General features: G+C 47.7%; 1 protein-coding gene across 1 annotated transcript; it reads right to left on the bottom strand.

The window, feature by feature from the left end:
* Positions 1-569: 569 nt before the first annotated feature.
* Positions 570-16,413, bottom strand: PRDM13 (PR/SET domain 13). Its single transcript, XM_033145384.1, is given in 7 exon segments — positions 570-2,275; positions 12,659-12,692; positions 12,694-12,780; positions 12,887-12,892; positions 12,894-12,983; positions 12,986-13,045; positions 16,218-16,413. Coding segments are annotated over 7 exon segments (2,127 nt in total). The 5' UTR covers positions 16,362-16,413.
* Positions 16,414-25,182: the final 8,769 nt, after the last annotated feature.

The raw sequence follows: 25,182 nt of genomic DNA, 5'->3' as shown, positions 1-25,182 counted from the left end.
TTGTTTGACATAAGTTCCCGTCGAGGTACCTGAAGGAATTCATATTGGTGGAGGCCGTTCTTACACATGCGCGCTGGGCAGCTCAGTGCCACTGCGTTCGGTAGGAATTACGCTGCACTTCTGAACATACCGGTTACACTGCGTGTATAGCTGGGCTAGCCAACGTGACGCCCTCTAGATGCTGCTCTACCGCTAATTCCAACAGCCCCAGCGCCATGGCCAATGGTGAAGGATGCTGGGAACTGTAGTCCAAAAACATGTGGAGGGCGCCACGTTGGCTACCCGTGGTGTACAGCTTAGCAGCCTCCGCGGGCTGGAAGGGGGTCGAGGGAAAGGACAGAAATGATATGAAATCTTATGCGGGCTTGTCTTAAAACGAGCCGCTGTTGTGTTGAAGCAAAACTGTCCTGTTCCTGGGGGAAGAAGGGAGGCTCTATGGGTCGTTTTCTTAGTCAAGGAGCGAGTGAATCAGCAGAGCCGGTCGAGAGTAAAGCAGCGGCGGCAGCAGCTTTGGCAGCCCCGTTCCCCAAGCCCACCCCTACCTATCCCCCGCCCCCTCGGGCTGCTGCCTATTGCTGCTCCTTGGCCCGGCATCCTCCACCTCCGCCTCCGCTGCTGCTGCCGCCCGTGTCTTGGTCGCTCTGATCGTCCGTGAAGCAGACGTCGACGTCGCTCTCGTTGTCAGTCTTTGGCTCCTGCAGCTCCGGGCGCGCGTACCCGGCGGCGTCGGCGCCGCTCCTGTCCTCTGCGACGCCGGCGCCGCCCTTGGGCAAGCTCTGGCCCGGGTGCCGGGACTTGACGTGCCTCTCCAGGTCCCGGCGCCGGACCAGCACTTTGCCGCAGAACTCGCAGCGGTAGGGCGTGTTGCCCTCGGCGTGCAGGCGGATGTGCTTGTTGAGGTTGCTGGGGTCCCCGAAGGGGCGCAAGCACACCTTGCACTTGAGCGGCTTGTAGCCTGTGTGAGTCCGCATGTGGATCTTCAGGCCGTACTTGCGCGAGTACAGCTTGCCGCAATACAGGCACAAGTGGCCCGTCTTGGGCTTGCCGCCTGCCGGGCCCGACGGCGCGGATGGCTGCAAGCTCTCCAAGCGCCCGCGGCTCTTTTCGGCCGCCGCGATCTCCGACAGCTGCTGCGTGTGCATGGCGATCTCGCGGTCGATGCTGGCCAGGGAGCCCAGCTCCGACGGGTTCAGGCCCGCTGCCGCTGCAGCCGCTGCAGCCGCCGCCGCCGCGGCCCCGTTGATATAAGACACGGACTCCGGGTACTTGAGGAGGTTGCCAAAGTGCAGCTTGAGTGGGTAATAAGGGGCGCTGTAGAGCAGCTCGCCGTTGTAGACGGTGAAAGGCATGAAGGGCGGGAGGCTGCACTCAGCCGACGCAGAGAAGGGCTTGAGCCCGTCGAAGGGCGGCAGGGCAGCGGCGAAGCGCTCCAGGTGGAGCCCGCTGGGGAGAGGCGGGTAGCGGGCGGAGGCGGGCGGCGACAGGCTGGCGTGCAGACCCCTCTCAACGTGCTTGAAGGCGGACGTCTCCTCGAAGTGCGAGAGCAGCGGGAAGCCTCGGGCGCCCCCCGAATAAGCCAACCCCGCCGCCGCCGTCGAGGGAGGCGGCGCGGTAGCCGCATGGCACTTGGCGTGGTGGTGGTGGTGATGGTGGTGATGAGGCTGGGGCGCGTGGTGGTGCTGCTGCGCGTGGCCGTGGGGGCCGCTGCCCACGCCCAGGGGGCCTTCGCCGCTGGAGCGGCCGGGCTTGAGGCTCCCCAAGAGCTTGCTGAAGCCGCTGGCCTTGCCCTCTTCACGGAAAGAAGAGGCCGGTGGAGAAGAGTCCGCCTGGTTCGCTTTGGCCAGGCCGGCGGGCTTGAAGGCGGACCTCGCCCCGGGGTAGAAGGACAGCCCGTTGCTGCCGCCGCTGCCCAGCAGGCCCAGGAACTGCCCTGGACCCCGTCCCGTCGAGCTGACGCTCATGTCCAAGGCCCTCTCCTGCTCCTCTTTGGCCGCCGCCTTGCGCCCGCCGCCGCCCGCCTTGGCCACTGGCGGCGAGCCCGAGGATTCCCGTTTGATGCTCTCCCTGGAGCCGCCAGCGCAGTGGGTCCTTAAGGACGCCGGCGCGGCCGCGGGCTTCAGCGACAGGCTGAACAGGTCCGAAGGCCGGGCGTGCTCCGGAGAGCCCAGGAAGCTGCGGCCGTTGTTCAGTACGCAGTGGAAGTGGACGTGCGCCTTCAGGCTGTTGGGGTACTTGAAGGTCCGCCAGCAGTACCAGCAGATGTAGCGCTCTTCGCCTAGCAGAGGGAAAGCAAGGCAGGGAGACAGACGTTAACACGGCAAATACGTAGAAACCCCGACTAAGCTCTTCTCACAGATTTGGAACCAGGTGCCTGGGAATGTGAAACCTGGATCTGAAATATTATATGTTCAACTTTGAAAGTGAGAAATGCCTGAAGCAGAGGTTGCTAATCTCGGGCCTTCTAGACGCCCAACTCCCGTCAGCCCTCAATGCTTGGTGATGATGGGAGCCGTAGTTCAGCCGTATCTGAAGGGTCACCTGTTAACCACCACTCCCCATTTGGAGGCTAAGTCAGCGTGGAGGCAACTTGAGAAGTGTTTGCTAATGTCCCGATATTTAATTACTGCACACGCAGTATGGAAACAGATGCTGTCCGTGCAGCATTATCCATAATTTGGAGTGTTGTGTAAACGTGGATTTGAAGTTGGAATTTGATTCAGATTTTGTTGGAATACACATAATGTCTCTCGGTTTTGTGTTTTTTTATGTGAAGTCGTCTGGAATTCATACTTCGCAGCTATTATTGAATTTGTTCGTCGCTTTATCTTGCCCTGGACAACCCACTTGCCAGTTCTGCACTGCAAACTACCAATGTGGAGAATACTCTGCCCATAATTAATTGTAGTTAATTGTCTTTCATGAATTTACTCACGTTCATTATTTTTTTTAAGTTCATCCATATACTTCTAGCAAAGACCAGCAATAGGGCATATGAAGTCCATTCATGCACATATCAGCTCCCCACCCTTCTTCCCAAACATGCGGAGATGAAAGCGGACTACATCATGCCACAGTCACATAGCAAACATCTCTCTCAGCCTCTGCTGAGGTCCCCTCCAGTGCATTTCAGCCAACCACGTTCGGATAGATGCCCATTATCATTTATCCAAGTCGGTATCGTTGGTGCCTGGGTAGTCATTTCATTGCACTACTTGGGAAGTTGCTTTACTCTAGGTCAGACTGTTGGTCCGTCTACGTCAGTGCTGTCTACACCGACTGACAGCAGCAGCTCTCCAAGGTCTCTTGGAGATGCTGGGGGTCGAATCTGGAACCTCCTGCGTGCAAAGCAGTTGCTCTCAGATGTGTTGGAGCGACGAAGTTGGCTTTACTGCCCTGACATTCAAGACAGAGAACCAGATTCTGGGGTGATTCCGGGTTTAGTGGTAGAGCACGCGCTTCACGTGCAAAAAGGTCCTATAGATTCGATTCCCTGGAATCTCAAGGAAATGCTCGTGTCTGAAGCCCTGGAGAGCCAAGACAAGTCCACATAGATAAGTATAAAGGTACATGGATCAAATGTCTATAGAATGGATTTCGACACTAAGAGGGGATATATTGTTTAGTTATTTAATAACGTGGATTGCCATGTTTTGAAGAGCAAAAAAAAAGGACACTATTACCGATTTCTACTTTTATCTATGGATCGTTATGACGACTCTCATATTACATACTCATGAAAAAGAGGGTGTGTCCTGGAAAAAGGGGACATTTGGAAACTCTAGCTTTCCTTGCTCCCGTGAGATCAGCAGAGTACCATGCTTTGCACCTTAAACTTGGAAGCTTAGACGAGCTTGATTTAACGTTCTAGAAAGAATAACTTAAAATACGTCAACGTCTGACTCGGCATATGATCGCATGCAGGGTACACAACCTGCACTGCACCTCTGCTATTATAGTGGAACCCTGCATAACTATTTACAATTGTTATTAATCCGTTGCATCCTATATCTTGTCTATGTTCACAACTCCGCGAAGCTGAGAGGCTGTATCTTTCCCCAGGTCTCCACTTAAATAGATAACTGAACAGATTTGTGAATCAAAAGCCCAACACTAGGCCATGGCAACTCTCAGGAAGGAATGTGGTTATAAGATGGCCACCAATCGGAACCTCTCAGGGTTAGAACATCAAATCAGAGCTAACACCTACCAAACACCCTGGCATAGTCTCAAGAACAGGAAGCCATAGTGGATGGCTTTTAGGAACGCGTTAGGAGGGAGTGAAACGGGTTGTGTTTTGTTTTTTGGGTTTTTTTTTTTACTGTTCTACAAAAGTTGATAAATAACAAGAGCCTTTCCCTGCAGTGAAAACTGTGCATGTCGACTTGGAGGTAAGTCCTACTAGGTTCAAATGGACTTAGGCAAGTGTGAGAATTAGGGTTGCAACCATAAAATTGCAGACTTTGAACTGACCTTAAGTTTGTAGCCCAGTGCTAACTTACTACAGAGAATTCTGCTGCCACCTACAACGAGAAGTTTCCAGGGTGAATGATATGAGAACTGCATTCTGATTCATTGTCTGACAAAGCCATCTTACTTGGATTTAAGCCAGTTCAGCAGCAGAGACGTTAGCGGAACTAAACCCATTTCATTCATATTTAAAAGCTTCATCTCTTAACTAGACTGTGATTTGGAGTTCTCATTCTTTTACCTCCGTGGAAAACCGACGATCACTTAAACGTGGATCCGCCTGCTTCAGGCGGCAACCGCATACAGTAGTTATAGGAAGTTACCGAAACTCAACAAGACTTAATTCTAAATAGGCGTGTGTATAGTGTTGCACTGTCAGTCAGTCAGTAGTCCCTTGTTTTTCTCTTTTCCAGTCCAAGTTACGAGTGTGTGAGTAGCATTATAAAAGTCATTATAAGTAATTTATCGGATTAACAGCCCTCTTACATGAGTGTTTATGGACAAGGATTTACTTTTCAGGAAGCGTGCTTACCATTAAAGCCGTGGACGGCTGTGACTATCCCCTACTCGCCTTTGGAGCCCACACTTAGGGTAACATAGAAAAGGTTCGTTATCCCATCTGCACAGAAAGCAGGTAAGGAGTGCCAAAGATGCACCTGAGGTCAACACCTTGTTGAAGCTGATCTGGTATGGGTCTGCACATTGCTGGAAGGTAGACTGCTTGGGTTCAATGAGGAAAGAAAGGTGGTATATGAATGTAAGATATAAGGAAGGAGGGATATAAGTGCATGGTTCAGTGGTTAGAGCACCTGCCTTGCATGCGGAAGGTCCCAAGGTTCGATCTCCGGCATGCCGAGGTAGGGCTGGGAGAGACTCCCTGTCTAAAAACTGGAGAGCCGCTACCAATTTGTGTAGGCCTAGAAAGACCAATCGGGTCTGATTCAGTGGAAGGCACCTCCCTCTATTCTTCCATAGTACACGCGTGTGTAGCTGAAATCAATCTCAGAATGTGGTTGTAAATAACGAGCGAGCTAGGAGTTGTTTGAGATTAGTTTTAAAAAAAGATGTATGGCTGTGGAATATTAATCCTAAACTGCTAGTTCCTTTCGTTGTTGAGTACTGAGAGAGGAGTGGGGAGGGAGGTAGAGAGTTGAGTAAAAAGCAGCGCAAAGGCAGAGGGCCACAAATGCGCTGTGGCTGGGCTGCCTTTGGACTCCACGAGGAATGAAAAGCGCGCAGCTGTTACCTTAACGCCTGTGTCCGGCGGCCCATCTGTTGACGTTTGCAGAATAGGTGGCGTATGTCAGGGAGCTGACGCAAGGAAACAAAGGCCGATCTAATGATCATGAGCCTCCCATTACCAGGCGAGACAATATCCTATATGTATGGGCCATAAGTAATCGGTCCTTTCAGAATACAATGCCCTTTGTGCCCCCATCCTTAAACGCTTGGCGCTCCCTAAGGCGGAACAAACCGACGGGGCGACTTCGTGCTCCTGCGATACGCACGTCCCCTTCTTTCGATACTTTGTCGAGACGGTGGGGCCATTGCAGCAGAACACGGAGGTTTTGCACCGGAGGATTCACCAGCAAAGGTTAAATTAAGCGACGAGCGCTTCAAAGCTATAGAGGGACTCGTAAAAGAGGTGGCATTTCCGAATGCAAAAAGAAAAGCCCCACAGGGATTCAATTGTGGGGGGTGGGGGTGGGCAGGAATATGAAAAAGTGAATGAGCAAATCGCTTAGAGGGAAAGACCGATAGTGAAGAGCCTGGCTGAGGCAAAGCATGAAAGATAATGTAGGCCTATAGCTAGTGGAATCTATATTCGATCATCTTTCTTCTACATGTGGTTCTAAAAGTTGAAATACAGACATATAATAAACACCACACCTAGATACAGATATATTACTCTCAATAACATAGGAGCAGTCTGCTGGACCAGGGCAAAAGCCCGCCTAATCCTGCATCCTGTTCTTGCAGTGGCCAATCAGATGCCAGTGTACTTCCCTCCCTCCCTCCCTCCCTTTTTTATGGGTTCAAAAGAAGAAAACTAAGCTTCCATGCTCTCTGACCGCAGGCCATCCTGGGGCTAATGGCACCTGGGGTCCAACCTGGGGTCCTTACCTTCTAAGTTTATATGTCAGTAAGATTTGTGATCTATGCATTAGTTGGCCATCTCAGCGAAATAATTGTGAACGTCCCTGGCTGCTCAATAGAGACGGCCATGGGCTACGGTTTCTGTTTTTAGTAGGCGGTGGTGGTGCTTGGCCGATAGGATTCCAGCGATAGGATTCCGTCGCTGGTTAACGCGAAACTGGCGTGTAGGAATGGAATGCCCAAGAAGGCATAGAAGGCGCTAGGTCTCGATCCTGCTGGAATAAGCAAGCCAAAGGGTCTTTTAAAAACGACAGTCAGTTCAAGAATCAACCAGCGTGGAACTGTTCATTAACTGCAGAGAAAACTAAAGTCTTTCTGTTCAGTAATAGCTCCCTCCCAGCCTGAGTGTAAGCAGTTGCAATCATCCTATGGCCTTACACTAGAAAGGCAGATAACCCGGTTGCAAGGGATGAATGAATAGGAAGCCGCAATAAAACTTGACGAATTTAAGTCTAAACCCATTGGATTATAGGACCTACATCTCAGCATAAACGTGCATAGTTAGGATGGCGCTGTTAACAAGCTTAACTGAGTAGCTTTCTCCGGTTGGCGAGCTCGTCAAAGGCTGCGCTCTCCAATTATCTTTGTTTGCCAACACTAATGATCCCTAAACCCAGACTGCTGGCTTCTGTCCTCCTCTCCCTCCCCCCCCCCGCCCAATTCTCCTTTCACATTATGCTGCTAAGAGCCTCGTTTACTCAATCTATGACTAAATGGAGCGAGTCAAACACTTTTGTGAAACTAAAAGTGCCACCCTCTTTCCAGTTCCACTTGCTTGACAACTGTTTTTGTCTCGGGGTTTGTGTTGCCGTTTTAGGAATGAATGAAAGTTTGCTCGTGAAAGTTAAAAATAATCTCAGTGCAACTGGAGAAGCTGAGCATAAGAATTGGTTTGGCACGCCAGTAATAATAAAGGCTGGTTCGGTTCGGTTCGGTTCGGTTCGGTTCGGTTGTTTGTTTTTCAAGAGGGGCTCCTGTGCCTGTAGCAGCTGCAAAAAAATTCAGCAGAAGCACGCAGGCGATATGGGGTGATGGTAAAAAAAAAGTTCGCCTATTGAATGTCTTTCGCAGTTCGAAACTCTCCAGAAGCAAATCATGTTGATTTCGCCGAGACTTCAGTTCCCTACACATTTTAGATTATCAATGAAGAAAGAATCGCTGACTAGAGACTAGCTGAATCGGCTTTTAACATCTAAATCCTTCCCCGCAAAAAGTCGCGGTTCAAGTTGCTTCCTATTGCGTTAGTATGTATTTTAATTTCGTATGAAGGGTTTAGTAATTGCCAGAAGCTTAGAATGCTGACTAGCAGAAGTTTTCCAGTCCTTAATAGGCTTGTGTCACTTGAAATCTGTAACACTTACTTGGGATTAAGCGTATTTAGGATCACAGGCCACAGCGGTAACAGGATGTTAATTTTAGACCTGGCCAATATCCGACGGACTTTCTTATTTATTATGGACTCTAAACACAGAGACGGTGTATCCGGGGAAGGGAGATATGAAAGACGGGGCTTCGTCCCCTTCATGATTGTTGTTGTTATATTGAAAAGACATGCATCCGAGAGGCGTACAGTTTTGGGAAAGTAGGCGTCAAAGTAACACCTTCACATACAGCAAATCCCATCTTAAATCCCAGATTTCCCTAATTAAAGAAGGAATAGTCAGAGCCCATGCATCTCCAAACTTGGACTACAGCTCCCATTATCCTTGACCATTGGCCATGCTGAATGGGGTTGAGAGAAGTGGAGTTCAACAACATCTGGAGGGCGACAGATGCCCCCTCCTCCCACGCCTGAGATAAAGGATCTCAGGTAGCAGGGCTATGGAAGACACTTGCCAAGCAGATGAAACGTTATTGTGCTAGGGCCAGGCAGACCAATCATTGGACTCACTCTAAAACAGCTTTAGGTGCTACTGGAACCCCTAAATTATGTGCCCATGAATTTGCCTCCTATTGATTTCAAGCCATGGAAAACAGAACACAAAGTGCCAAAATGTGACCAGTTGATTCTCTTTACACCTTATTAGATAATGTATCTGCTAATATATGTTGCAAGGTGATAAGTTAACAAAATAATTTTTAAAAGTTGTTGCAGTATGGTCAGAGTAAATGACCATATCATAAAAATATAGGACCATAATGTCTCAAAATGATGTCCAGTAACCAGTACAGTACAAGAAACCAGAGGAAAGGGAAAGGCTATAGCTCAATGGCAGAGCATCCACTTTGCCTGCAGAAGGTTCCAAATTCAATCACCAGCATAGCCAAGTAGGGCAGGTAGAAACCTCAGTCTGAACCCCTGATAATAGTTGCTGCTAGTCAGTGTAGACAGTGAAGTCAGTCCAAACTAGATGGACCAATGGTCTGGCTCATTATGAAGCAGCTTCCTATGGAGTGCAAACTTGTGCCTGTTTATTCAGAAGTAAGTCCTAAGCTAGGGTGTTCAATTGGGCTTACTTCATCCTGTGTGTATAGGTTTGCTTGCCACCATAGCTGGTTTACTTACTTATTTTTTCTTTGGGGGTAGACAATACTGAACAATTATTATTATTTGAATTTATATACCACCCTATACCCAGGCGTCTAGATGGACAAATAGTCTAATATGGTATAAGGCAGCTTCACAACCTTTTCAGTGGTGGCCCCCTAATTGTGAAATACTCTCTGGTGCCATCATTATCAACTTTTAGGCTCCAGGCAAATATGTGCATGTTCACCCAGGCACCTGGCTCTTAACTGGGATCATATGGTATAAATTCATTCATTCATTCATTCATTCATTAAATTTCTATACCGCCCTTAATCTAAGGGTCACAGGGTGGTTTGCAATATAAAAAACACACAAATACATACCATAACAACAAACAAAAACAAAAACACCCCCACGGTTTAAAAGGCCATAGACTGTTTAATAAGCCAAAGGCCAATGACAGCCTAGCCAGTACTGGTGTTCATCTTGTAGCAGGTTGGGGTAAGATTTGGCCTTCTTATGTTATTGCAGGATGGACACTTTTAGTCAATTAATATTCTTTTATCTTTTTGATGTATTTTAATGCATTATGCATGCTTTTATAATTGTAGGCCACTTTGAGACTTTTTGTAGTAAGCGACGAATCATTGCAACTACTGTATAATCATCATCCTAGCTATTGATACTAAATGCCTGTGAGTTCTCCTTTCTGTGCACCATCTGTGATCTTTTGCAGGAGATTTATAAATTTCCCATTGAGACCAGTAGATCTTACCATTTGTCTGGGATATAAAGTTGTGATTAAGAGTACCCAGCCTCTTATACATATTTGTGATGTGAAATGGTGGGCAATCAGATCAGTTATTCGTTGATAACTTTTTAAAGGAGTTTTCTTGCATTAGGATAGTTCTCCCACATTGAAACTATTTTTTTCCTGTTTCAGTAATTCCTGTCTACTAGTATTGGAGTAGAGTGGGGTCCTATTTCTTCCTCTAGTGTTTTTGGCTTGTCCTAAATTCACTTTTCCTGAAGTACTTGGATTTAAAACAATTGACTTTCTCTCTTTCACCCTTCTCATGTAGTAAAGAGGATTATACCACACATAGGTGCAGAAAGCAGTAACATATATGGTTATGTTAAATGGTCCTCTGTAGCTGCCTATTACTCGTGCTTTTGAAAAAGGGTCATTGGAATGACAAGTTTCATTCCCTCTCACCACGCAGCCCGATCCTATACATTTCAACTCAGAAGCAGCTGCTCTGAGTTCAGTGCGGCTTCCTCCCAAGCATGTGCAGTATCTACAAAATTATTCATCTAAATATTCTGCAAACCCAAACTTACAAAGTCCACAATCCTTTTAAACACAGTGGGATTTACTTCTGATTAAACATGCATGGGTTGGGCCTGAGTGCAAGTTAGAAGTATGTTAGAGCTATGTAGGCCAATCCATATAACTGGAAATTGGATTTTAAGAAGCTCTTCTCCTTGACCCATTTATTCTGCTAAACCTCTTGGGTTTGGTCCCGGTTATACTGCCTTGGATTGCACCGAGCTGGTTTAAATCAAAGTCAATAGTGTAGAACTTGCACTCTGTGTTGGAAATAACCTCCACCGGAATCAATGGACACCAGTTCTAGCTGAAGCCTTTCGGAATGGCTGTTTGATGACTTAACAGCTAACACTCCGGTTTCATTAATTCGCTGTGCGATTCTAAACACGTCCCATCGCGTTCCTGGGACGTTGGCGAAAAGAAAAAAAGCGTGATCAGAACTGCAGGCAGAATCTCGTGATAGGTTCCACCACCAAGAAATGCTGCTGATCCGTGCAGCCTCTGTATTTTAACAGGATTAAGTTTCTTTTTTGTTTTAATATATTACCGGTATCTCCTAAAGCACACTAATCTACAGATAAACGCTCGCCGGCATTGCGGATCCACAAGTCACTGAATCCGAGAGGCCTAGTAGCTCCATGCACTTCCCTGCCTCAGTATCAACGAGTCTTAAACCAAAGTCCTTCCCGCCACCGGATATATATAGCAAGAGTACGCAAAGCGTTAACTTGGACAAGAAGCTATGGCCGCTCATTACCAGAGTGAAAAGGAGAACGAATGGATTGACTGAAAACACTATTCTTTTTTTAAAGAAGTAGATGGAATGGAACAAAAAATCCATTTCAAAATATAAACTATAGCTCCATAGCTATGATTGGGAGGGCTGGGGAAAGAAATCTCCTCTGGCACTTAGAACTCGGAGAAGATCTAGTGGCATTTGTTTCTTTTGTAGTCCCTCCAAGAATTCCCAAGGTTTCCGAACAGCGCTGGAGGTGTCCTTTGCTTTTAAAGAGCGTGCATGTATGTCAGTGCGCATACTTTCCCGCTTTAAATTGACTATACCGTCACTTCGAATAAGAACGGGAAAGCCGGAGAGGGAGATGCAAGGCAGATGGAAGGCAAAGCACAAAAGCAGAAGGAAAGCCATCCTAGGCCTTTAGAACCAGCGATCCTCTTTTAGCACGGGCGGGGACAAAACCCAAAACTGTCGTATTATAAGGAGAAGAATGTCCGTGTGGCAGGGCGCCCACTGGGTAAGGTGCAGAGGGAATCGGTGCATATGCAGGAAAAGGCTGAGCAGGAACAGAGTCCAAACTCCCTTCTAGCAGGGTCTAAATTCGTAGCTCAAGAACTATTCCAATGAAAGGTCAACCGCATTGGGAAGACGGTATCTGAAGAAGTGTGCATGCACACGAAAGCTCATACCAAGAACAAACTCAGTTGGTCTCTAAGGTGCTACTGGAAAGAATTTCCTATTTGGTTTGGAATAAATATGTACGTTTGACCTACTTAAGCTACTTTTATCTTAGCGCTAAGCTGTGGTCCATGCTGCCTTTTTAATTGCAATCAGGTCCACAATCCTGGTTCAGCCGTATTTAAGCCTTCCCCACTTCTTCCACGAAGTACTTGGCATGACTGGGGTTCTTCTTGCACATCACCCCTCAATCTTACTTACTTGGGAGAAAGCCCCATTAATTTACTTCATTGAGGCTTCTCTCCAAGTGAGGCACGCACAGGATCTAGCTGAGCAGCATGTATTTGCAAATATGTCTCATATAGATCCCACACCACAAACGAACAGCTCGCTTGATCTTTTTAAAAACAACCACCACTGTTTTCACTGGGATTTACTTCCAAGTTTGTGACAAGTTTATTAATTGCCCCGTAGTTTGTTTTTAGAGTTTAGGAGAAAGTATAAGACCGACCTACTGACTGACACCCGCACACAAATTTATTAGCCAGTGTTGACTTTAACAGAGCTTACTTTCAAGTTTATTCCGCCTAAACTGTATTAAGTACTCGATGGTTTGCGGCTCAGCTGTTATCTTCCTTCTCGATTTAAGTTCAAATAAAAGAATCTGGGGGTTGAAATCCCAACTTACTGGTGGGTAAATCCCATTGAACTCAGCGGGGCTTACAGCAAAACTCTCACTGTAAGGCGCAGTTAGTTGAGCAGCGCTGTGGGGAGGGCTCTTCCTCCTTGCGCAAGTCGCTGGCCAAGGTGCTATACGTACCTTTTTCGTCGTGCGTCGGAGTAGCCGTGGTGGGGGATGTCAAACCACTGAGCCAAGGAGCTGGAATACCACACGGTCAGCTCCTCTCCCTGCTGGATGTCTCGCAGCGCCCGGTAGAAAATCTAGGAGAACAGAAAGAGCCGGTCAAGGGATCAGACAGCAAAGCCAATCTATCCAGCCCTGAGACAAAAAGACTCATAGAGCTGGGTTTAGGGAGGCTGTAAGTACCTGTCCGTCCCGGTAGATCTGCAATAGCTTCCAATGTCTGTTCTTGCGAGTGCCTGGCAGCCCGGATTAACCCTATCCACTCCACAGCAGATGCCCCCGGCTTTCGTCCACCAGTTCCCCTCTCACCATCCGCACCCTGGAAACATAGGACAGCAGAGGCTGTCATTATAAACCGCCAGTCAGTTCAAGGTCCTTGCTTTATTAGCCAGAACAACATTCGCTGGTACTGAGGCAGCTCCACATACAAAAAGACCGCTAATTTTACATCCCTGTCCTCCCCCACCATAACCTATTAAAATAACTTATTTGTCTAATTTATCTCTCTGTTTGACCGGTTCCATGAGAAGCGGATCACACAATCAACAGAGAGAGAGGTGAACCATGCGCAGCTCGATCCTAGTCGGAGGCAGCAGCCAGAAGACGAGTTAGAGGGCTAACCAAATGCAGCCATTGCTGCAACTAATCAGGAACGAGGCAAGGGTCTCCTAGCAAACGGTTTGAGGATAGACAACCTTCTTATTTTATAAGCTACTGTGGAATTGGAACGTGCATGCTTACTCGGTAGCAAATCCTCACTGTGCGTTCAAGGGCTCTTACTCCCAAGTAGACGTTCATAGGATTGCAGCCGAAACTCCACTCTTTCATTTGGTTCTCCTTTATTTCATTTGAAAAGTCCTTCTAAGTAAGTATGCTTAGGATCACGGCTTTATTGTCTTGGGGGAGATTTAAATCCTCTTAAATCCAGGTGGGTCGAAGTTGGGGAGTTTCGGTCGATGTAACAGTACTGCTATATATAGTCTTTAGGATCAATGTGCCAGTTAACTTAGATAGCCGTCGATTTGGTTAGACTTAGCCAGAGCTGTGGGACCAGGTTATCCATCGGGTTTGAATCGACGTGTGCCGTGTTTCACTGCCATGTAATTGCAGCTACCAAGGGAGCGGTGGCGCTGTGGTCTAAACCACTGAGCCTCTTAGGCTTGCTGATCGGAAGGTCTGCTGTTCGAATCCGTGAGCTCCTGTTGCTTTGTCCCAGCGTCTGCCAACCTAGCGGTTCAAAAGCACACCAGTGCAAGTAGATAAATAGGGTACCGCTGGCAGCGGGAAGGTAAACGTCGTTTCCGTGGGCTCTGGCTTCCTTCACAGTGTTCGTTGCGCCAGTAGTGATTCAGTCTTGCTGGCAACATGACCCGGAAAGCTGTCTGTGGACAAATGCCGGCTCCCTTAGCCTGAAAAGCGAGATGAGCGCCACATCCCTAGCCTCTAACCGTCCAGGGGTCCTTTGCCCTTTACCTTAATTGCAACTACCAATAAAGGGACACCTCCACTCGATGCCACGTCATTCCGAAGTGAGACCAGTGAGATAAGTGCGTAGTTGCCCTGATCCCCAAACGCCCTATATACACTCTTTAAAACAATCCCTGTTAGTTGGGGAAAGAGCCTTCTTCAAACTCGTCTTCAACTCTTCCGCTTCTTGTCACTTTCCCTGACCTGTAGGGGCTGCAGCCTGAAAAGACGAGGGGGAACATATTTAAAACCATAGTTATTAATTTCCCCCTTCGAGGGGGAAATGGCTACACCTTACGTGTTCAAGCTCCTAGCCCCTGCAGGGCAATTATTAACGAATAATCTAATCAGAAATAATAAAAAAGAGGAGGAGGAGTGCAAAAGATGAAGAGGGCAGGAGCAACTCTGTTGAGCCTCAGAGTCTTGCTCTTGCCTCATCCTTCATAATCTGCTTGGTCATACACAGAGAGCGAGCAAATGAGGGGCTACCTCTTTGAATGACCAGGCAATAAAAGTCACTGTAACAAAGGCAGCCTAAAGGGAGCAACCAACGGAGCCAGATGAGAAATAAATTTGAAGGGGCTGGCAGAGCGTTTAAAAACAATTAAAGGGCATTCAGAATCCGAGCGGAACGTACGACAAACCTCTGCGCTTTGGGGAAGAAAGGAGACAACGTTGCCTTCTGCCAAGCTCATCCGAGGAGATGCTCGAAGGCTGCAATCCATACACACAAAAACAAATCTTTCTTATTTGGGTTCCTTTGGAAGTCTTCTCTGCAAAGCACTCCAGAAGCAGTGATCAGCATTTGGAGCCAGCTGGGAAATCAGCTCGATTGCTCCGATCCTCTTTTGCTTGGTCAATGTTTCGTATGGACTGAAATCCTCTTTAAAAGCAAAACAAAACAATGAAGGTGACTGTGGCGATCCCTGGAGAATTTCGGCGTTAAAAGGGTGCTTCATAAATTGGATCATTCCAGACTTGGGGTCTGTGGGAGGACTGTTTTCATCTCTTATCTTTGGGTTCTGCACAGATGCCTGCGGGGAAAGCTCACAATTGCCCCCTTGCACTTCATGGCCTTAAGGCCCCAGCATTCCCTAAACAAACAAACAATCGACGCGCTCTTGTGCGCGTGTCTGCATCTGTCACCTTCAAGCAGGTGATGAAACGGACTCTAGTCCAGGAAAGCGTAAGCCACAATAAATCCGCAAGTTTTTAAGGAGCCGCAAGACTGTGGATTTTGCTCCCACAAACTTCCACCATCCAGCCACCCTTCTTGAAATCTCAACTGCAGGGCGCTTTTGTTTCGGGCGAGGTGTTCCTGCGGTTGTTTTATCCTGCATGAGAGGCAAATCTCACCTGGTGGCGTTAGGAACCTTTAGATTTCGTTTCGCTTAATTGTTATTTTGCCTCTTCCACGTTAAGGTTAAAAAAGAACCTTGAAACAGAAGGTAAACATAGTACATTCAATAAAAGCAACTGGCATCGCAGGCAACAGGGGTCGAGCTACCAGTTCATTTATTTATTATTATTATATTTCGTGTTGTGAATATATATCCGATTTCGTATCCACCTCTCTAATATCAGGGTGGAAGATCAGCCGAAGGAACTATTTACCTTGATTTTCCCGGATTTGATTTCCTAGAATTCGGGGTGCGGGGGGGGGCACCAGTAAGTCTGTTGACCCGCCGCTGTCTCGTTTTTCCGGCTTCCCCCTCCCCATCTACGTCCAATCCAGGGTTCAACACTGATCCCCCCATCCCCGCAAATAAGTCATCTAAAGTCAGAGATCTCCCCCGAAAGGCCAGAGAGGCGGTAGTCCATCCCCGAAGCCTCTTGGCTTCGTGAAGATCCGAAGAGCAGAGATGCTTCGTGTGGACACCCAAACCCATTTATGAACGGAGGAGGGGGACAGAGAAATAACTTTGCTGCGGAAACATTCCCTCGCAAGGATGCGCGCCAGCCCCTCGGACATTTCCCCTCGTTGCGCGTTCCTCCTTCCCCCCACCCTCCCTTCACAGTGCTTTCCGCCAAGGTGCGGGAGCAATACCTTTTTCTTGGGTCCCGGCTCCCTGCGATCGGACAAGTACTTGCCCAGTTTGAAGGTGCCGGACACCGGACCCAGGCGCAGGCCAGCCGGGATGCAGCTCTCCGCGGTAATGCCGAGCGTCGGCGGACCCCGGCTGCTTTGCATCGCTGCCTCCGGGTTACAGACGCGGCGATCGGTAAAGGCGCCCAGGACTCTCTTCTAGGGCTGGAGTGACAGAAGGGAGAGAGGGAGGCAGAAAGAGGGAGAGAGGCAGAGGCAGGCAGCGAGGAGGGCTGAGCCGCACCGGCGTTATCTCCGCCCGCAAAGTGACGCGGCCGACGGTGCGCGCCGCCTTTTCAATTGCCACACGAGGGCTCTCCCCTCGGCCCGCCGGTGCTCCAGGGCGCCGGGTTGGGGCGATGAGAGAGTGTGGCTCTTGCAGCAGCTGCCGAGTCCCACCCGAGAGGGTCACATGGAGATTTTCCCTAACCCACCCCCCACCCGCCCCATCCACCAACCTCTCTCTCTCTCTCTCTCTCCCCACCCACCCCAACGCATAATCAAGGGCTTTTTTGAATGGGGCAGCCAACAATGGCCCCGGCGACCTTCCCATTCCTAAAAATCCAATTTGTCAAGGGCAAAGAAAAGGCGCTGGTGAATCAAAGGTCTGGAGGGACCATTAATCCTCAGCATGGGGGATTGTCCCCGAGACAGTTACGATATTTTAAGTGACAAATCCACTGTATAATTTCTCCATAAATTTTACTTCCTTCGATTGTTCCCCGACAAACCAGTTTTGGAAAAGAAGGGAGTGTTTTAAGTCTACTTGGCTGAGCCTTTTGTCAGCCAGGAGACTTCAAAGATTTTTAATTCTCTTTCCTTGGGCTGGATTGTAAAGGCGATTAAACAAAGAGATTAGGGGGGGATGTTTGGAGGACTTGTTAACTTCTATTGATTCCTGGCGTGTGCCATACAGAAATTGGGCAGGTACTTGATGGGAAAACACCAGAAAATACCTACACTTTAAAAGGGGGGGGGGACGCTGCCATATTACCAATTCAGTGGGTTGGTTGGAGCCCAGAAATCCCTTTGCAACAAGGCTTTGTTCCTCAACTCTCATTTTTCTCCTGCTTTTAACTGCGTAAAACAGAGAAATCCTCGCCCTGAGTTGAAAGCATCAAGCTTCGCGTTTGGAAGCTCTCTAGAAATAGTTTTATTTGGCTTATCGAAGGAAGCGCCTTGTATTGGGCGAAAAAGGCGCACGAGCGTACACAGGGGAAGTTCATACAGGAGTCTCGCGAACGGGTCCGTTTTTCAATCCCTGGATCCATTCTCCGACCCCGATATAGGTCGCTAAGCTACAAAGATTGTGCTCTCTGGGATTTCCAAAGACGGACAAAAATTTATTTAAGAAATCCAGAAGAGAGGGGGAATGATGAGGAGTGGTGACGAAATAATCCGAATACGTACTTGTTCCTATCCATATTTTCACTGGGTGAAGATAAAACATCCCAGAGGAAAGGCAGAGAGGATGGACGGAAGAAAAAGACAAAATTCATAAAATACTTATCTGCAAGGAGATACTTTGGACATCATTGAGACTGGATTCGACATAAATACGCTACAGCTGCAATCCTATGCACACACTTGCTGGGGCCCACTAAATAAGGGGGATTACCTCTGAGGAGGATTGAGTCGCAGGGCTACTATGGGGAAGGGGGTGCTGGCTTGCTAGATTTAGTTTCTTAGAGGAAAGTCCTGTTGAAATGAGAGGCGATAGCTTCCGAGTCAGGATAAGGCTATCACAAACAGGGTGGCAGAATGCACGTGGTCATCGTATTATTTCACCTGTTTCTGCATTGGGGGAAAGAGAATCTTTTGCTCAAGCTATGCAGAGACCCATTGACATTAACAAAACGTGTAAGTGCGAGTAAGAATCAGGGCATCATGAGACTTCATAACTGACCAGGAATTGGTCCTCCAGTAACAAGAATCGATTCAAGAAAATGACAAAAGCCGAGACCTTAAAATCCAGAGCGGGGAAATGATTGCAAAGTTCCAGCAAAGTCTTAGCCACCGAAATAAATGGAAAGCACTTCCTCGAGTGTTTAGGCTGGAGGGGCCAGAGTCTGTTTCTGTGCAAATTTACTTCGATGCAGTCCCATTAAATCCAATGGGGCCTTACTCCCCATAGCTATGAGCATAATGTCGCAGCCTTGGAAGGCAATCCTACACATGCTTTTAAAGAAGTAGGGTCCATTGTCTGCCCAGTTAAGTATTCTTATAGGGTTACAGACTGGATCATTAATTTGCTACTTACTAGCTCCTTACACGCTCCTTTAGTAATGGGAATAGATTCAAAAGAGTTTTCTTTTCCCTCACAAGCGTGGAATTTGCAGACTGTCACCTAGCCCACTCGCAGAGTTTGTAGCGAGATGCACGTTGCTTTAAGCACCACGCCAAACAGACAAAGAGATCTACATCCGAGGCCTTGGATAGACTGTACCAAATCCACAGTCGGATGATGAAGCCGGAGCATACGAAGATGCCTTCTACTGAGTCAGATCATTGGCCCATCTAGTTCGGTATTTTCCAGCGCCGGCCCACCCATGAGGCAAGGTGAGGAGACCACTTCGGGTGGCAGAATCCACAGGGGCAGCAGATCCCTATGTAGATCTTAAGTCCCACCCCCCTTGTCACTGATGTGTATCTTCACTCTCTCCTTCCCTGGCGGGGCTGCAAAGTGTCATTTTGTAGTTCGTCTCAGGTGCCAACATGTCTTGGAACAGCCATGGTATTTTCTACACTGACTGGCAGCTGCTCTCCTAGCCTACCTTGAGATGCTAGGGGCTGAACCTGGGACCTTCTAAAAGCAGATCCTCTGTCACTGAGCTATTGCCTTTCCCTATTTGGAGTCAAGCTCAATACAGCCTAAGTACAACACATTTGATAAAGCAATGACGCCTTACAGGCTGTTGGTTACACATTCACTGGAAAGTAGGTGGTCAAAATTAAATGAACGGAACTTACTTTCAAGCAGCATTTTGATCAGGGCGTTATTCCCTTTAAATGCAAAGGAAGAGACCCAGCACTTTTACAGCACATTGGTTTCCGTTACAAATTAAAACATGCATTATTTATGCCCCTCTCCTCCTCCACCCCCGAAATCATTGGGACCTAAACATGCTGGATCGTACTCTGATGGCCTTGCACACAATTAAGTCTGCAGCCCTAAACCTATTTATTCGGAGTACTGTAAGTCGAATTTATTCAGCTCAGTCGAACTCATTTCGGCCTACCGCCTGGGTTGTCCGACTGTAATCCTGTGCACGCTTACTTGGGAGTAAGCCAAATGACTTCAGTGGAATCTACTTCCGAGTAAATATGGATAACCTTCAACTATCTATTGATTTCAGCAGAATGTCACCCGACCAAAATTTACAAATCAGCTCATGTGGTGCTTCTTCCTTAAACTCTTTATGGATCGGACAACTTTAACAGCGCGATTCTCTGCATGTTTACTTGGAAGTCAGTTACATTGAGTTCGACGAGTCTTACTCCTTGCTAGGAAGTGTGCTCCGAACTGCTGTCTAAGCCTGGCTCTAACTCTCTGCAGTTAATGAAAACATTAACGTGACACTTCATTTGTGCAGGTTCTATTCAGCTCCGTAGCTTTCATTCATCTCGGCCTAGCACTCGGAAGCTGAAGCTGACTTTCATGCAAATCCACTCGTTTGTCCTGTATCTAAATCAAAAATATTTCCTAAGCATTTACATAAGAGCAACGCATGGTAGTTTGCCCAAGGTAAAAATCAAGAAAGGTTTCCTTGCAGAAACTCACAGAGGCTTTGTGAAGTGTAAGTAATTTACAACACAATCCTATACCCTGACTCAGAAGTAAGCCCCATTAAGTTTAGTGGAACTTACTCCTAGCCAAATGGTGTAGGGGTGCAACTTCAGGGGCCGTATAACGAAAAGTTGAGTTCTACTTAGGTTTATATCTAAATTCCAAGAAGGCTTCCTTTCATGCAATGTGGTGAGAACCCCAGTAAAATATTCCCAGGGATTTTCCTATGGATTCTGTGCCTCTACACCAAGGGTAACCAACGCTACCAATGGATTCCAACCCTCATCATCCCCAGACAGCATGGTCAACAGTCGGGTGTGTGGAAGCTGTAATCTGGAGGGCCACAAATTCCCCACCCCTGCTCTAAAATGTGGGGTTGAAGGCACACACGGCAGCCACAATCATATCGGTGCTCACTTGGAAGCAGGCCCCATTGAACTCATTTGGGCTTGCTTCTGAGGAAATGCCCACGGGGTCAGGTGGCTCCGCCAACAGCTACCTAGATATATCAATGAAGTAGGAGCAAATGACCAGAAGAGGAAATTGGTCTGGCACCAATAAATTTACATTGAAGTAGACCCTAGTGATTGAAGTAAATCCTAATGCTTTCCAAGGCATAGGAGTCGGTGTCCAACAACATCTGGCGAGGCACATGTTAGCCACCCCTGTATGACTTGCATTTAGTGGGCTGGAAAACCTAAAGGCATTTCAGGAACTGGGCGCTAAAAATTATGTCAGAATAACATTGCGTGATGTGCTGGAAGGTGCAGCTACAAGATTCCTTGATGCCCCGGGAATGACATGGCTGTCCTTCTGGGATGGAGATGCTTCCATGGAAGGACTGGACTGCTTACTACCCAAAATCCATGTCAATCGCCCTGGGTTTAATAAGACTTGAGTACTGACAAATCCAGTTTTCTGAAATCATATAATTGTAGAGTCGCAGGGGACCACGAGGATCATCTAGTCCAGCTCCTTACAGAGCAGGAATATTTTGCCCAACCTGGGGCTCGAGCTCACGACCCTGAGATTAAGAGTCTCAAATGTTATGGGCTGTCAAAAGTGTCTTTCCAGAGTACAAGCCCATTCATGTTGACTTGGTAGTAAGTTCCACACTGTCCAATGGGTCTTACTCCGTAGTAAATGTGTTTGTGGAGTGAAGCCTTCCAGCGCAATTCTATATACGACCAGTTAGAAGGAAATCCGATTGAGTTCAATTGGGCTTACTCCCAGGTAAGCGCGCTTGCGATCGCAGCATCTGGCTCAAGATGTGTCACTTACGCAAGTCTCCGATGCTGCAGACTGGAAAGCCTAAGAACCCCTCCACCCCACCCCCACACAGTTTCAAATCGAATATATACTTTTTCTAGCAAGTATAAGTTTGAGATTCTAAATTACTGGAATGACAAACGGTGATGTGGGGTGAGGGGAGCTGGGGATTGGGGGAACGCGCCTTAAAACGGCCTTTGTACCGACCCGAGTTCAGAAATCCTTTCTTTCCTGGGTCAGGTGGAATTGGATCGGTGCTTTCTCGAGAAGGGATCGTTTGGGTTGTTGCAGAGGCTTCTAAGGGGGCGGTGGCCGGGACTGAAGACTGAAGATGACCCCTGCAGTCCGCATCCTGAATAGGAAGCAAAGGGCGAAACAAAAAGCGGAGAGCAATAAATTCAAGGCAAGGACTAGTTCGTCTAACCTCTGGCCTGCCGGCTTCGGGGTGACAACCGGTTGAAATATACTCTTCCTGACCCGCTCGCCGGCCGCCATGGCACTGGTCGGGGGCGTCAAAGGGAAAGGAAGAGAAGCTCATCTGCTCTAGTGGGGCAGCCTCGCCACGGCCGGCTGTACAGGCTGGAGTCGCGAGGGTCCTCCGACGGAAAGCAACCCACAGCTGGTCGGTTACGAGAGAAAACCATTTCTTTCTATATCCGCATGTACATCCAAGTTATACCTCATTTCCCAACCCCTGGAAAGGATGGCAGTGGCCCCGCCCGTTGGCTTTATTTTATTTTATTCCGTTCCTGTGGCTCAGTTGCCTGGAAGCTTCTTTCAGTTACAATAAATGGTCCCCCCTCCCCCCCCCAAAAGGGAAGGAGACACGTTTGCTTTGATTTTTGTCTATCTCCTTTCCCCCCAATCCCTAAAAAGGCAGGCTGAAATCGATCTAACGTGCCTACTGAAGCAAGCCACGCCATGAAAGGCTGGGTTTAAAAAAAAGGGGGGTAAAAGGAGCCTTGGAAGCAAATGGGATGGAAAATTAAATGAAATTAAATAGCTTGAACGGCTTTATTGTCCCTTATTAAAAGGACACATTAATTACATGCTTCTAGCTTTATTCCGAGACAATGTTGAGAGTCAAACATTCCACTAGTCCCTTTTGAGACACTTCAACTGGGCCGCTGGAAAGACCAGTTAAAAGGGGAAATCACTTTTGCCCAGCTACCAAAGAGATTCCCCCCCCCCTTCTTAGCCCTCTCCCTCAGTCTTTCCTCCCTCCCCCCTCCCTCCCTCTCTCTCTCTGAACTGCCAACGCCCCCGAGGGAAGGCTTTGGCTCAGGACTGGCTCTCTCTTGGCTTGAACAGGTTGCCCCATAATGAGGCATGAATGTTAAGGAACAACAGGCGTCCAAAGAGGCACAGTTGCGCCTAGCAATGTCCCACCAGGAGCTCCATTCAAACCATCAAACCTCCAGCACTGAGAAGGTTCAACATTACATTCAAACCAGCATGAATGCCTGTATACAGGGCCAGCTCCATTATGCTGTGGGGAAAGAAACACAGTGGATGCTTGAACAAAACAAAACAAAACAAAAAAACGTTGGGGGAACGAAAGAAAGAGAAAGAAAGAAATGCTGCAAGTTCATTCAGTGGCCCAGATTCTCCCAGTGCAAACGGAGCAGCCTATTTTCACTCCCTAAGGCAGAACCTCGTTCTGACTCAAAAAAAGGTGTGTTTCAGCCAAAATCAGCCCCCTGGAATCTTGCAGCATCTTCGTCTTTCCAGTCAATTTATTCCCGCACCGCTCCTTCTCCTCCCTCCTACCCCCCCTCCCTCCCTTCCTCCCCCTCCTCCCCACAATCCGAGTAAAGTCAATCGGATTGTTATGGCCAGTGAGAATAAATGGTGTAAGGGCCAAAGAGCATTCCACATGGCATCTGATCGGAGTCAATTTACAAGTCAATTTACAATTTACACACACACAAAATAGCCACCACTTTTTACCAGAGTTAACCCCTAATCAGTTTATCCATGCAAGTTTATGTGTATTCCCTTCTAAGCTGGCATTTTCATACACAAGATCAACCTTGACATGAGGAGAATCCTCTAGATGCCAGATTTTATTTTTGAATCAAAAATAAGTTTCTGTTCCTCATGGCTATGTAAATTAAATATATACTGCTTTTAGTGGGAAAGGGCCTTGAGAGAATATAGCTACCCACCCCTGGGTTAAAGAGAGACAGAGAGAACTCTCTCCCAGGATAGCAACCGTGTAATCTGCTTTTGACTAGCGACACTTGACTCTTCGTAAACAGTCTGAGGATTGTTGCCTTGAATTATATTCTTAAATAGAGGTAAGATGAAAAGAAGCTTTCACTGGGACAACTATTTAGTGGAGACCATTTAAAACCTATAAAGCTTTCAATAGCTTTTTTCTTTCTTTTTGTCCTATCTCTTCTTACAGTTGTGAATTTTTAAAATGAGATAATGCTGGGTTTGAAGCCTACATGAATACTAGGCTCTCTGCCTCTCATCTTAGATAAGTGTGGCCTGTTGCTTTAGAAGAGGAAGGCACTCAACACATCCTCAGGACATGTCTCTGTTATCTCACTTGCGGCAGCAGGGGCCCCTGAAAACAAGTTTTAAGACAATTTTGTTTGTTTTGTTTTATTACATTTCTGTCCTACATTTCCTCCAAGGAACTCAAGGTGACATACATAGTTCTTCCACCTGTACTTTTTATCATCACAACAACCCTGTGAGGTAGGTTAGGCTCAGAGACAGTGAATGGCCTAAATGAGTTTCATAGCTGTGTTGGGATTTGAACTCTCATCTTCAAGTCCTAGTCTGTCTAACCACTACACCACCCAGTAATTCATTTAAACCTCCCTAATGCTAAGGCCACAGAGAGGAAAGCCCAAAAGTCGTGCCATCTGACCTTGTAAACATATTCTTTCAGATATAGTAGGTGTGCTTTAGGTTAAGGGCAGGGGCTGAGTGGGAAGCAGAGGTCTAGGGTCAAATATGCCCCTTCAGATCTATCTGACCCCTGGGCCCTAGGCCACCCACCCCTCAAGGCCCCCACCCTGCTCTATGCCCTCCCTAGGGAAAGTCTGTAGCTCAGTGATAGAGCATCTGCTTTGCATTCAGAAGGTCCTGTATTCAATTCCCAGCCACTCCAGGTAGGGCTGGGAATGTGCCTCATCTGAAACCTGAGAGCCCTTGCCTGAGAGGTGGAACAATGGTCTGACACTATACAAGGCTGTTCCCTATGTTCCCTATTGCCTGGTTGGAATGTGACCTTCCAACTAACATAAAGCCTCTTGCTTGGCTAGATGAAGGATAGAGAGATGTATGGGTGGGTGTTGAAACACCTGCCCTAGTTTGCCTCTGGCCCTGCCCACCACTGACATGTGTCCCTCAGAATCTTGCCCATGGTGAATATGGTCCTCTGGCTCAAAAACTTTTCCTACCCCTGGCTATGGGCATGCATTCTGCACATGCTCAGAACAGTGGCTAACATCTTGAATAGAGGAGGTGCCCTGGTCTGCCTGAAATCCCTGTCCCCAGATATGGAAGAGGACTGTGGCTAATCAGTGTCAAGAGACATGCACTCTGTGTATGCTTAGGAGCACTCTTGTTTATTTGCATGCTCCAAGGCTGAAGGCAGATCTAGACATGCAGCAGAACACAGGAGTCTGGAAGTGGTAGAATGGACGGCACCATATCATCCTGCAGGTGAGGGACTCACCTCTTTGGAGGCTCCTGTATGTCAAAACAAAACCCTATGCAAGCAGAAAATTACTAAGCTCGCCCTAGCACTACTCTTCCTGATACTGGGGTTGTTGGGTTTTTTAATTTATTTATGTTTGCTGTTTTAGGGGGTGGATTCCACGTGTCACCTACACACCCCCTGCAGCTTAA

The sequence above is a fragment of the Lacerta agilis genome, chromosome 3 (assembly GCF_009819535.1).
Source record: "Lacerta agilis isolate rLacAgi1 chromosome 3, rLacAgi1.pri, whole genome shotgun sequence".
In the NCBI taxonomy this organism is placed as follows: Eukaryota; Metazoa; Chordata; class Lepidosauria; order Squamata; family Lacertidae; genus Lacerta; species Lacerta agilis.
This window is presented reverse-complemented; position numbering and strand designations above follow the sequence as displayed.